Source organism: Gymnoscopelus microlampas, assembly GCF_963454915.1.
Source record: "Gymnoscopelus microlampas genome assembly, chromosome: 8".
Classification (NCBI taxonomy): domain Eukaryota; kingdom Metazoa; phylum Chordata; class Actinopteri; order Myctophiformes; family Myctophidae; genus Gymnoscopelus; species Gymnoscopelus microlampas.
Window position 1 is genome coordinate 38,794,382 of NC_139945.1, and position 14,336 is coordinate 38,808,717.

Sequence of the window (14,336 nt, forward strand, 5' to 3'; positions counted from 1 at the left end):
TTAACTAAGACTTGAGTTCCATATCGCTCGTTCAGCCTGGCTATGGCGTCTTCCAACCTCCACGAAGTACCTGAGGAACGGATAAGGAGGAAGAAGTGAGGTGGACAGAGAGGCATATAGAGGATTTCTCTTGGATGTTATGCCTTATTTACATAGCTGTGCGCCGGTGTCGCGCACTGAACCTAGCCGATCTATTTTCAGTGTGTGACAGCGTGGATCTACTGTAAGTATAAATCAGGAATGGAAAATAGAATGCTGTACCATGTTCGCCCTCCCAGTCGTCCATAGCTATTGGCCAATCATACACATCATGGAGCACGCTTAGCAATGGTTCCCCTCCTCTGAGTTCAATTAGACCTTACACAAAATAAACATACACAGAAGGACGGACAAACAGACAGACAGACAGACAGACAGATTAGCTTTTGTCCTTTTGGTTACATTTGAAGAATGACATTGGACATCCTTCAGAAAGATTATTGAATAAATAAAATATTTAGGATGTCAGACTTCGTATGCTCAACTCAATTCATATATTTTATGCGCTTTCAACTAATACTGTACTTAGAGACATGGCATTTGTTGGATGCATTGTGATCTTACGTTTTTACGTGGGGAAATACAAATTCTTAAATGCGACAAATCTTGAATTCTAGGGGAGATGCAAGCATACCGTAGGTCAGAGGAGAAGGACTGGACAACTTAAAGTTCAAAGTCATTTTGTAAACCAGCCGCTGAAATAAAGCCGGTGATGGATAGGTTTGCATATCAGTAGGATTAGATAAGAAAAGGCATTTCAGATGTAATCCCTTTAACACTGACTCACTTTCATTGGTGCAGGATGTATAGAGAGTCTTAGCCTTGGTGAGGGCCTCAGCTTCCCCTTCTACTTGTCTTTCCAGGACACCTAATAATGGAGGCGAGAAAGAGACAGAATAAGGTGGGAGGATGGAGAGGAGAGCGTGGGGGGGGGGGGGGGGGGCTACCAATGGGGCAGTGGGGAGGTGGAGGGGAGATATTCAATTGAGCATTCACAAGAAGCACAGACTAGGATTTGTGGAATTCACATGCAGCCCATGTGGATTTGATCTTCACTGGGGGTTCTAGCTGGCTCCTACCACCTATCGCCAATCTTGGAACCATCTATCTCTCTCTCTCTGTCAAAACATTTTTGAGCCTTCACCGGCAAAGAACAAACACTGACAAAAGTCCAGAAACTGCAAGCTGTGTCACTATAATGAGACCAAGGACAAATCAACCGTGGGCTGATTAGACTGCCAACCACAAAAACATTCACATCGTTTAAACCAGTGGGTCTCAACATGAGGTCCGGGGACCCCAGAGATCCTTGAGGGGGTTCCAGGGGTTCCTCAGCTAAATCATTGATAGTTACTGTATAGGAACCAAATACAGGTCGGCAATTCAGAGAGTGTACAAATGGAACCAAATGGACCCTTATGGGTTTGTTTGGTTATTAAACCTCTCCACTCAGAAGTATACTATAGTCTGGCAACCGTTTCTGTCATACTTTGAGGAGGTGTATTCTATTGTTGCATAGTCATTGTTTACACCGTCGAAGAAAAAAAATGCGGAAGTGATCCCTCAGTTAAAAAAGACGCTATTTTATGATGTTAATGTAAGTCATTACAGCCCCATAACGTGGTTAATAAATTATCTTTTGGGATGCACAATACATTAAAATTACGGGAATAATAACGCGACTCGCGTCAATAACTAATGGGATTTTTTTTTTTTAACTAAATACACTTTTTTTCTCCTCCTGTATCGTGTAACTCCGTGCGTTGGCTTGTTGTGATTTGTGTTCGTCCATGCTGGCCCCTAATATGGTCTGCTTCCGTTTTTTTTTTTTGATTGATTGATTGAATATTTTATTAGGCAAAAGAATGTAAAACAACACATTTACATTTAAAATACTTTGTCTAACAGGTCCGTTCATAAAAGTCCTTGCAGACTTGTTTCCAATGAGGGCCTTGGTGGATCAACCTAACTTAACAATGAGGATCGTTCTGATTGGATCCCTTCCCAACTAGTCCCACAAAAAGAGTAATTCTGATTGGATCTCTTCTCCATTCGTCCCGCCCTAACATTTTCGTCTCGTCTAATTCGTTGACTAACGTGTCCATTACATTTTAGTCTCACGAAGTGTGAAGGACAGCCAGGACAGCCAATGACAAATAGGTGTCAAAGGAGGAGAGCTGCAAAGAGCCGTCTCCCCATTGGCGGGAAGTGTGAAGGACAGCCAGGACAGCCAATGACACTTAGGTGTCACTCGGGTGTCGGACTAGGACTAGTGCTGTCTGTAGAGCCGCCAGCTTTCAGCATGCGGCTAATAATATGATCCCCACTGACCACTGCACTTTACTACAACTTTGACCTACTGTACTCCACTGGTGAAGCCAACTTTCTAACGTATAAATAAAGTCTGGCAATGTGATCCTTTCCTAACATCTGTGGTAATTTAACTCAGAGAGTGTAAAAATGTACCTGCTATGTGCTAGCACATATTCACTCCTCAGTTTATAGTCTTTCTTTGTTTATGTGTTCACTCATGCTTATTTGTCCTGTTTGTACTGTAGTGTCTACCCTGCCTTGCTGGCTTTGCTGCACTGGACTGGCTAGACACCTGTCACTCACCTGGGAGTGCTCTGGCTGTCCCTCCCTTTTCCCAGCTGTGCTTCATATGTGATTAGGGCGTAGGCTATAAGAGGAGCTGTTGCCAGCTCACATTATCTCCCCAGCTCCCCAGCAGAGCACAACAGCAGAGTTGTTCCCTTGCTTATTTGTTTAGTTGTAGTTCCTTATTTCAGTTCCAATGGGCTGGTTGTAAGTATTGTTTGTTATGATTTTCGGTCTCTGATTAGTTTAGCTTATTGTATGTTTTGGTAGTTTATGGGAGTCTGGTGAGACGACGGGCACACATTGCCTGGCTCACCAGACTCCCCACTTTTTAGTTTGGCCAGCCCATTAATACTTTTGTTTGGTTAGGACATTTATTTAGGTCTTTGTTTTGGTTAATGTTTTATATCTCTACCCTCCTGGTATATTTAATGACCTGGTTGCTCACATGAACCCATTGCACATGTTTATTTCTGAATATAAAATAAATTTCATTGCAATTGAGACCTGATTTTTGTCCTATTATTATGTTATGGTCACTGGTGTTCGAGCCAAGTGTAGTGGCCGTAACATAATTGGGGGCTCGTCCTTGCCAATAACTCTCCATTAGGTGAGTTAATTGGGGGCTCGTCACAAAATTAATTTGGTTCACAAACATAATTTAGGGATCCCATAATGTAACTTGGGGGCTTGTGCAAACCCTTATGTTTGTGTAGTAAGAAGGCATTTGGTTAAAATTGATAACTAGTAGAGTCCGAGTGGCAGGAGTCTCTAGTTTGAGAGGGATTGCCAGGTACTGTTTTGGTGGTTCAGTAACCCTGTGAGTGTGCAGTTACCTGTGGAGTGGCATCCCATTTTGTTGTTTTTTCCAAGTGCCGACTTGAATGTTAAGGGTGACTGTTTTGGTGTGAGGGGTAACCTAGTTGGCAGGTTATCTTAAATTTGCAGTAAACTCTTTGTTGGAACCGTAAGTTGGGTTGTAGGTTGGCTGTGGTGTTGAGGCTGGGTTTTTGTTTGGATTATGGAGTTTAAGCTTGAGGAGTTTGTGAGGGACCCTACCCTGGAAGTTTTCCATCACTGTGCCAAAGCACATTTGTGGGTAATTGCCGATCACTATAAGATCAATGTGAATACACAAGTGAAAAAGCAAGTGCTCAAACAGATTTTGTGGGTGGGTTTAAGTGATGGGGGGGTTGCTTCCTGGTCCTTCAAGTGCTGAGGCATCTAGGTATGTGGTTGAACTGTCCATGGAGAATCTCATTCGGCTGGAGGAGATAGAGCTTGAAATGAAGCGCCTTAATCTTGAGAGATTCCGAGCAAATGCCAGACATGAGATAGTCCGGCTTGAGGAGGAGACTAAGAAGGCCATTCACTTGCGTGAAGTGGAGCTTGGTCAGGCTCCTCCTCAATCTGATGTTGATGTGAGCAGAAAATGGCAACCTGATGTACACATGTCTGTTCCAACTGTTTTTGCCTCCTGTGTTGTCACCCGTTCTTTAGCTGAAAAGCTGGCAAGCCATAATGGTGAAATTGACTTGAGTGACAGTTTTATGGTAGAGCGGGATGAGGGTGGGACTGATGGTGCTGTTGTGGGTGGGACCGACGTGGTTTCAGTGGAGTCGCAGCAGGTCAGTGCCCCATGTGAGACAGAGGTGTCCCTGTCCGGTCAGTCAGGAGACGTGGCCCTGTCTAGAGAGAAGCTCATTGCAGAGCAGAGGAACGATGTGGAGGTGGCAGAGCTGTTTGACAGTGCTGTTACTGAGGAGATGGAGTCCATGTCAAAGGGGGACTTTCTAAGTGAAAACCTGCTTTTGCGTAAATGTTCTCCACTCAAGGCATCTGGTCAGGATGACTGGAGCCTGGATAGGCAAATTGTAGTACCACGTCGGTATAGGTATGACATGCTGAATCTGGCTCACATATGCCAAGTGGTTGGGAAACCAAACCAACCAATTGCTTCTGCCCTTTTGTTTCCAATTCCGGTGGGGGAGCAATTTGAGGGGGTCCAAATTACAGCGAAAGTAATTGTTAGGGTTCTCACTCGTTCTTTTCCAGCATTTGGCTTGCCAGTAATTCAGGAGGACCAGGAGTCCAACGTAAGGTCACGGGTGTTTGACCCAGGTGGTAAGGCAGTTGGATATCATGGTTAGTTGTGTGCGTTATCAGCCTGAAGTTGAGATACACTGGAGCGTGTTCACACATTTATACTAAAGCTACAATACTGTTTTTTTTGGTACATAGGATGTGAAACAGAAACGAAACAAACGATGAATGTGTTGGTATAAGTATCATTTTGAAATTCATATTTTTGTTGTGGATTTTTTTTTGTAGCAGATTTCTGTGTCTTGTGTTTAGTATAAGAGTCTTCTTGAATGATGGGTTTCTGGCACTGGTGTGCGGTGTTGCCGGAGTCAGAACCCACCATTCAATAACTTAGGGTGGGGGTGTTATGTGCTAGCACATATTCACTCCTCAGTTTATAGTCTTTCTTTGTTTATGTGTTCACTCATGCTTATTTGTCCTGTTTGTACTGTAGTGTCTACCCTGCCTTGCTGGCTTTGCTGCACTGGACTGGCTAGACACCTGTCACTCACCTGGGAGTGCTCTGGCTGTCCCTCCCTTTTCCCAGCTGTGCTTCATATGTGATTAGGGCGTAGGCTATAAGAGGAGCTGTTGCCAGCTCACATTATCTCCCCAGCTCCCCAGCAGAGCACAACAGCAGAGTTGTTCCCTTGCTTATTTGTTTAGTTGTAGTTCCTTATTTCAGTTCCAATGGGCTGGTTGTAAGTATTGTTTGTTATGATTTTCGGTCTCTGATTAGTTTAGCTTATTGTATGTTTTGGTAGTTTATGGGAGTCTGGTGAGACGACGGGCACATATTGCCTGGCTCACCAGACTCCCCACTTTTTAGTTTGGCCAGCCCATTAATACTTTTGTTTGGTTAGGACATTTATTTAGGTCTTTGTTTTGGTTAATGTTTTATACCTCTACCCTCCTGGTATATTTAGTGACCTGGTTGCTCACATGAACCCATTGCACATGTTTATTTCTGAATATAAAATAAATTGCATTGCAATTGAGACCTGATTTTTGTCCTATTATTATGTTATGGTCACTGGTGTTCGAGCCAAGTGTAGTGGCCGTAACACTAACGTATAAATAAAGTCTGGCAATGTGATCCTTTCCTAACATCTGTGGTAATTTAACTCGGAGTGTAAAAATGTACCCTTACAGGTCATGCCACAGTACATGTATATGTGTATGTTATGTCACATCTTAAACTGAACAGCTTAAATATACGATCAGAGGCTCCACTCAGAAGTATACTATAGTCTGGCAACCGTTTCTGTCATACTTTGAGGAGGTGTATTCTACTGTTGCAATACCCCCCCCCCTTTCCATTTTCTTCCCAGTTATAATTGATTTATTTATTTTACCTATTTTTAACTTTGCAATTGATTACATTACATTTCACATTGGGACAGTTGACTCACCTGAAACCAGTGGGTAATCATGTGCGTATGGTCTGCAAAATGTCTAGTACACGTAGCTTAAGTCATGAATAAGGTTAATGATACCCTTGCTGAATACAGAGCCACCAACAATAATTTACAAAATACATCAGTGTCGTTTATAACCATGTACCTATTATTTGTTTTCAAATATCTTTGTTATAGATGACTATGTGCCTTAATTACTTTATTCTAAACCAGGGGTTTTCAACTGATTGTGAACCACAGACCACCACCCTGACTAAGAATCAACATGGGTACCACTGCTGTGTTGTGTGGGGATATGGGCTAAGATTTGTTTTTTGGTAACACATGATATGCATCCCATGTCTATAAGGCATTATAAACATACTTGTACATACTTGTATACTGTAATGCATTATAATCCGCTTTTAACACTGTATAATTAGTTATAAAAACTCATACATACTCATAATGCTTAAACACTGTTCAACCAATGGTTCACGGACTACTAGTGGCAGAATTAGGTGGCACTATATGGCATAATTAGGTCTGCCGGCGGTCCATGGGGATTTAAAAAAAGACTGAATACGTAAATTGTACCTTTGTTAAATGTACTAAAAGATGTAACTAACTAATACTTAATACTAAGTCCATACAATTTAAGAAAGTATTTGATTGTATAGGGGTGGTGTGGGCGAGAAAAGCTTAAAATTAAATAATGACTGTTAATAATGGCTTGATATCATTTGCACGATACTTTCCCTTCTTGAGATTCCAACTCCGTTTTCTGTGGCACTTCTTGACCTCCGACTTGCCAGTAAATGACAACATTGACGCGTCATCTTAGGTCACCAGGTCATTTCGTGCACTGTTTCTCAACTAGTGGGCTATGGACCACGGCATAATTACAGGTGGTCCATCTGGTCTGTCTCTTCTTGACTATAGTGGTGGACAGGGAGAGTCTTATGTCATGTTCTGGCTCCGACCTTGCCCTGCACAAATATTTCAGGTATGCCAGTGTGAAAATACCACTCTCACAGTGATATAGTTACAAAAGGTAAAATACATTTGTTTTTTGCTGTAAGCTCTGTGAATTGTGTCTGACAACTCATCCAGAACTTCACAAGTGTTTCATAATGTGCCTCTTGAGTCTGAGGACATGCCAATGAGCTCATCCTGTTTTATATTAAGCTTGAAGTCACAAATAAAGATAGGCGTCACCAGCAATGAATAATGTATAAAAGGCTATTTAAATAGATTTGCTATAGTCTTTTCAACATCACATGACATCACACCTAGCCCCCCCCCCCCCCCCCCCCCTCGAACTGGTTACTGTACATATTTTTGTTTTTCTGTTTTCAAACTGTTTTTATTGTGTTTTGCATAGTAGTGTATATCTGTCTGTCATTAAATGTCTATGAATTGAGTAGAAAGGACCCCAATGGAAACGAGCCATAGGCTTTCTTGGGTTTTAAATCCTCTTAGCTGACCTTGTATTGAACTGTACTCTCCTGTGCTTTTTAGCGGTGCCAACCGCTCTATATCTGACTTTGTCCGTGTGTCCGTGTGTCTGTCCGGGTGTGTGTACGAAAAACATATATTGATGACAACATCAATACGGGGCACATCAAAGGCACCGCTTCCTTCACACAGGGTGTGATTTTTTTTTCAAACTGCTAATAAAGTATTCAATCAATCAATCAAAAATCAATTGCAACTAGAAAAAGTTACTGTAGAGAATAAGGGGGACCGCACACAGCCATTTGCTCCATCAGTGCACTTATTTATTAATTAAAACATGCACATGGATCCACGACAACGTTTCGGCCATCATTTGGCCATCATCAGGTGATGATGAATTAGCGTATATATATATATTATGAATTAGCGACATAAGCCTTATTTCAAATATAGTGGAACATAGCCTACAACCACATTGAGTAGCCTGAATGTCGTACTGTACCACGCGCTGTTTACATTTCTGACTAATAAAGTAATCAATCAATCAATCAATCAATCAACTGATCAATCAATAGGCTACAGTACATACTTTGTCCACCACTGATAAATGGTTTTGATATTTCCACATAATGTTCATATTTATACATGGTGATTTCGGTTATAAGGTGACTGATCGTCAGACAAATACTATAGTAGACATTCTGAATCTCAGCCTCATTACCATATCATTTTTGAGCTACCGCTATCCTGTAAAGCAGTGGTTCTCAACCTGTGGGTCAGGACTCCCAAGGGGGTCCCCACATGATTTTTTTGAGGGGGTGACAGTGAAGTGACAGTTTAAGGACTTTTAAGACCTTTTAAATACAAAAAAAAAGAAAGAAAGAAAAGAAAAAAGAACATTGCTGCATTAAAAGTAATCAACAAACTATGCTATAAAACCTGGTCAAACATTGGCCAAATTGTGAAATTATATAAGAAAGAGTCAAAGAAAAATAGCCGATCTACAAGCTTGTATATCTGCTATTTTCTGTGGAACCAATCAAACAAAATGTAATGCCTCAAAAGTGCTTATCAGGGTGGGGATCCCCAGTTCAAATATGATTATTTTAGGTGAGAACCAACCGCTGTAAAGTGTGCAGCCAAGGGATGACCATATATTTGCAAATGTGCTCAGTAAATTTCATGGAAATCCTCCCAATAGATTTTGAGTTATCTTGTGTGCAAGAGGACATTTAAAACTTCACCAGCCTGCTTAGGGTCCTGACCCCATGGCCTTTCTTCTAGTAGAAAAATTTGAAAGAAAATATTACAGATGGTACTTTCTTCTAGCACCACCTCGGGTGGTGCTAGAAGGAAGGTCATGGGGTCATCAAAATCAATAGGATTCACCCTGGGAGAAGCATGATGATGCACGGCAAAGTCAATGGAAATACACAGTCATTTTCCAGATATCTTGTTTGGGACCAAAGTGTTGGACAGACCACCATCTTTCTAAATAGTATGTACATTACGTATGTGTCCCATGGTGGAGTTGGGTGAACGTTCGCTGATCTACAAGCTCGCAACGCAACAAGCTGCGGTACAGTGTCGAGAGTTTGGAGATCAGCTATTTTCAGTGATGCATATGCTTGGTAAACTACTTTCAGTACACACGGGTGTCTGTATATTCTTGACGTTTTATGTCTAAACAGCCGATGGGAACTGACTAACAGCTCCCTGTATCTTACCAGATGAGATTCTGAGTAAGATTTAGGAGTAACTGTCCAAGCCTGACGTCTGTCCTTGGGAGCCGTCCTCCACTATTGTATTGTCTCACACAGTTCTCTCCCTGACTTCTGAGAGAACCAACTGACTATGTATATTGTACTGCTTTCTATTAAACCTTGGTTTTGGAGACTTCAGTGTATTCCTATTTCAAAGTTGATTCAGCATGCAGCACAATATCAATTTGAATACTTTTACATGAAAGAGGGATATAAAGGATTTGATACTCTTTTTAAGTTATGCTGTAGGAAAACAAAAACGAGCACTCTCAGTCTCTATATAATGCAGCAGTTTGCCGGGTGCACGGCTCACGAAGATTCACAGTAAGAAAGTAATATAGCCTGCACTCCGAAATCCTTCTGGTACTTTTAATTCTTATGCGCAGTCTGTCCGTGCGCATATGAATTAAAAGTAACAGAAGGACTTCGGAGTGCTGGATATTACTTTATGCTGTAGGAGTAGCACTAGCAACTAAATAAAAATAAAATTGAATTGAAATGGATCAGGGCGTCAGCTAGGCACCTGTGAACGAAGTAGTATTGCTTTATTGATCAAAAATAAAAACACATCTTTTAATACGGAATAATTATGATAGCCCTCTGCTCAAGAACACACTTTTCCATAGGGAGGAGCAAGAAGTGGTTCACAAGAAGGTCTCGAATGACACAAAAATGTTATTACTTGCCAAACCCCAAAATACACCAAAAATACTGGAAATTCAGCACTATGCAGTCCCCTCCACCGGGCTTTCTTGTCTGTGACACCTTAAGTCTTTTGCATTGCTGACTAAGATCGTTTTAATTCTCACACGGTTTTTCATTCTCACACCTCCAGCTCTGTAACACTCTTTTTACGTGCACCGTTTTTCTGAATTTTTCCGACCCTCCTGTTATCTCATTATCAACTGTGCACTATTCATGTGCTCATTTAATCTTAATGAAGCCCTGAGTTAGGGACCCTTCTTAGGGGTCTTCCTGTAAAAGGGCACAGATCGCGTGTGTGATTGGATTACTGACTTGTCTGGCACTAATGTGGAGCAATCTCTCTCTCTCTCTCTCTCTCTCTCTCTCTCTCTCTCTCTCTCTCTCTCTCTTTCTCTCTCTCTCTCCTGAACCTCTCATACCATGGCTGTCTAAAGCCAAAGGAGACTTGCTGTTGTGCAGTTTTGGTATCAGCTTCCCTGTGGACCATTAGAAGACTGGACCCATTATGTAAAGAAATGGGTCACGACTGAAAAGAAAGACAAGTGAAGGACAAAGATAAGAAGAGAGGAGAGAAGGAGGCATGCATGTCACCCCGACAGATACAGTACAGAGCTATTTTACATTTCCCTTCACTCTGTGGTTCCAAAATAATCTATAAAATCTGCACTCATGAATTCTGATTTTGCCAAGTAAGACTGTCCACACAGCCCCAATAAGGAAGACATTTCATGACCTTTCAAAAGCAGCCATTCCCTTGCTTTTTCATCACCAACACCAAGCACCGCAGATGAAACATTTGACCTTATGTGACTCAGAGAGCTCATGCGTTTGCTCATGCTGTCACAAGATAAAGGCTGCAACGCCTGTGTCTTGCGACTACTTTTCAGTCATTCTTATACACATAGAGCCCCAAGGACAACAGCACGGTGCTCCGTTACTCAACATAGCACTGCAAATAAAGAGTCTGCACCTGGCCTTGGAGATGCCCTCAACACCTGGTCCAAATACTGAACTCAATGTACTCAGAGAGATACTGGCTAAACAATCGTATTAGATTTGCAAAAATGTCACTTGGCAAACAGGATTTACATCATAGTTGGCCTAAAAACCTTGCTGGATTCAGTTACATTATTTACAGTACACTGGCTACAACTCCTGTGTTCCTCCTTATGTTTATGAGACATATTTGTGGTCTTGTGCAACTACTTGTGGACTGAATTCTCACTCTTCATGAATCTTTGTTGTTTTTTTCCCCTTTTTTGTCTTATTGTATGACAGATATTCTGGCTTAACTATCGCCAAGTAAACACTTTGATGGACATTCAATCACTTTGCCTTGTCATAATCTGCCAAGTAGTCCTATCTATGAAGGCCTTTGTGATGGCACAGTTGCCTCAAAGAAATGTTGTCCACCACCTTGTGATGGCACTGCTGTCACAATGAATAGAACCTCTTGGTCACAATCTATTGGTTTGTCGATGATGCCATAGGTCTGTCTACCAGATGTTCAGTCTACAGTGAAAGAATGGATTTTTGTTCCCTTCTCAGTTACAATGTGTCCTTCACAGTGGGATTACCATTGTGTCATACAATCCTTCATCTCATAAAGTAAACAGCTACACACATGTCCTCCATCTATACACAACAGCTGAATGAGAACATTAGAACATGTGTAATGACCACACAAACGAGTATGATAGTGTATGTACATGCTCACATGTGTGCACATGCACATGCGCGTGTGCACACACACACACGCACGTTTGCACACAAGGCTTGGCTCAAGCGAGAAATCTTCTCGTCATATCTCCCCAAAATCCATCTGCCTTTCTCTCTCCCCTCTATTCCGCTCTATTCCCTTTCCTCTTTCATATCAAGATCACGTTTATCAACTTCACGTTTGTCCTTTAGTCTTAACTGAAACCTTTACTTTTCCTTTCATGCTCTGCTTAACCCCAGCCCCAGCCAACGTCCGGTACAAACAATACACTTCAAAACAGACTTCCACTTTTTTTGACACAGGTTCAACAACAGGGTTATTTATTTTTCCCACGGAGGATATGATTTTGAATGTGCATCGTGAAAACATTGGATTTACATGGTGTATTTAATAAATGTAACATAGCCAACAACAAAAGTTGTTCAGCAAAAAATAAATACAAACGCTACAAATTCATTGCAAATACATACATGTTTCCACCAGACACTTCCTTTAACCGAACTATGGTAGTAGCAGGCTGTACCTTTTTTCATAATTTATGTTAGGAAAGCAAGCCCCGTTTGATGGCTTACTGTAAATAAGGTTTACTGTTACTTACTCTGTGTTGGCTGCACATGCATCAGTGGAATATTTATTCTGAGCAAATGGTGCCTCACAGAGTCCAGTATTGCATGGAAGATCTACAATGTATACAAAGTGGTACCGGATGTTTGGCTGCTGACATAGCCTGTTAACAAGATGGTAATTAAAAAGCTCACGGTCAATTGGGCAAATTGTTTCACAGTACGCCACACCTGAATTGGAGAGAAACAAAAAAACATACACCCACCTTTTATAGCTTTTTACGACAGTAGAAAACAATTTGAGGTATTTACAAGCATCCACAAACCTTTATATACACACGCACGCACACACGCACGCACCCACTCACGCACGCACACACACACACATACACACACACCAGTGGTGGAAAAAGTACTCAAATGTTTTACTTAAGTAAAAGTATCAATACTGCAATGTAGAAGTGCTCTGTTACAAGTATAAGTCCGGAATTAAAAATTTACTTGAGTAAAAGTACAAAAGTATTGGTATAAAATGTACTTAAAGTACCAAAAGTAAAAGTAATAAAATGTTTGAAAATAGCAGATCTACAAGCTTACAACGCGCCGCGATGCGACGTGTTGTGAGCTTGTAGATAGCCTAGGTATAAAATAGGACTAAAGTGGTTAATGTATGTTTTATAATCTAATATATTAATATCTGCAAAGTAACTAGTAATAGTAGGGTCCGAAAGTGAGGTTCTGTGACCATCCTTTGGCAAGTATGTTTTTACGATTGATTTGACCTCTATGGACCATTTAGAAAAGATTTAGCCCCCAGGTCCCTCCCAAAAATCCCGGCATTTTTTGCTAGACAGCCAAATTCAAAATGGCGCCCGGCGCCATCTCTAAAAATTAACTTTTGATCTGGATGACCTAGAATCATGTATGAAGGCACTTTTCCATACAAGTCAACCATGAGGATTCCAAATCTGACACAATTTTAATTGTCAGACCTCGTTTTGACTCCGAAATTCAAGATGGCCGACATCCAGTACAGTAAAAACTTATACCCAGGGGGCAAAGGGGGTATGCTGCATTTGCCCTGCCATAAAAGGTTGGCCACCAGAAATAATATCTATGACCCAGTAGGATCACAACCTATATGGACAACCCGGTCACCTTGCTGCTGGAAATCCAATATGGCCGCCTCAATATTATCAGAAAATAGCTTTGGCAATAACTTTTGAACCAGATGGGCTAGAAATAAAAACTTGGTGTCTATTTCATGGTTTCAGAGCATGAGAAACTCAATGGAATACTTATCTTTATGATTGGGTCTGTCTGGACCTTTCATTTGCATATTTCCAAGATGGACGCCACGCGAAAATGAGTTTTACTTTGACTTTTACAGTGACAGCTGACTGTTATGGCAAAAAGTCTGCTTTTTAAGTAATATGAACACATTTGGTCAGTTTGAGCTTTAATTTATATGTTGTCAATATGGCAGACCCACACCATGAGTCTGGTCAGAGTCGTGTAATCCGGGATGCAGAGATGGTAGTCAAGGCAGCAGTGGAGACTAACCCATTTACAGTGAGCACATCATCCATGATCAACATATCTACAGGACAGTGTGCTGATTCCACAGTCAAGGACGACTTGATGAGTGTGAAAGAACTGGGTCTGAAGGCACTGTGTGAGTCACTGTCCAGTGAACAGAAGAAGACAAGAATAATGAAGCTTAACACTTTCTACACTCAAAACACAAAATCTAAACAATCTAAGGGGAAAACCTCAGCACCTGGCAAGAGCAATGAAATTACTGCCCTCCTGCGCATAACCCTAATCATAGCCAGTGGTGGAGAACTCAACCTTGTTGACTTTATAGGCAACCACGAATGCAGTGACTTCCCCCCTTCCCTCTTCCAGGAAGATGGCAGGATGAGAACAGGTACCAAGGCAAGCCTTGTGAAGGTCCTGAAAGAGGAGACCAAAGTTGCATGTATCCCTGACCTGCCTACAGAAGACAGAA

General features: G+C 41.5%; 1 protein-coding gene across 3 annotated transcripts in view; it reads right to left on the reverse strand.

Annotated features, from left to right (window-relative positions):
• The window catches only part of LOC311049839 (neprilysin-like), a 101,862-nt gene that overhangs the window by 23,300 nt on the left and 64,226 nt on the right, over positions 1 to 14,336 (reverse strand). For all 3 annotated transcript variants that reach the window (XM_084063721.1, XM_084063720.1, XM_084063719.1), the window contains exons 5-7: positions 827 to 907; positions 262 to 357; positions 1 to 70 (exon numbers count right to left, since the gene is read on the reverse strand). The exon at positions 1 to 70 is cut by the window's left edge and continues 49 nt beyond it. In XM_084063721.1, coding sequence (XP_083919847.1) covers positions 1 to 70; positions 262 to 357; positions 827 to 907 — 247 coding nt within the window. The remainder of the gene's footprint in view (positions 71 to 261; positions 358 to 826; positions 908 to 14,336) is intronic.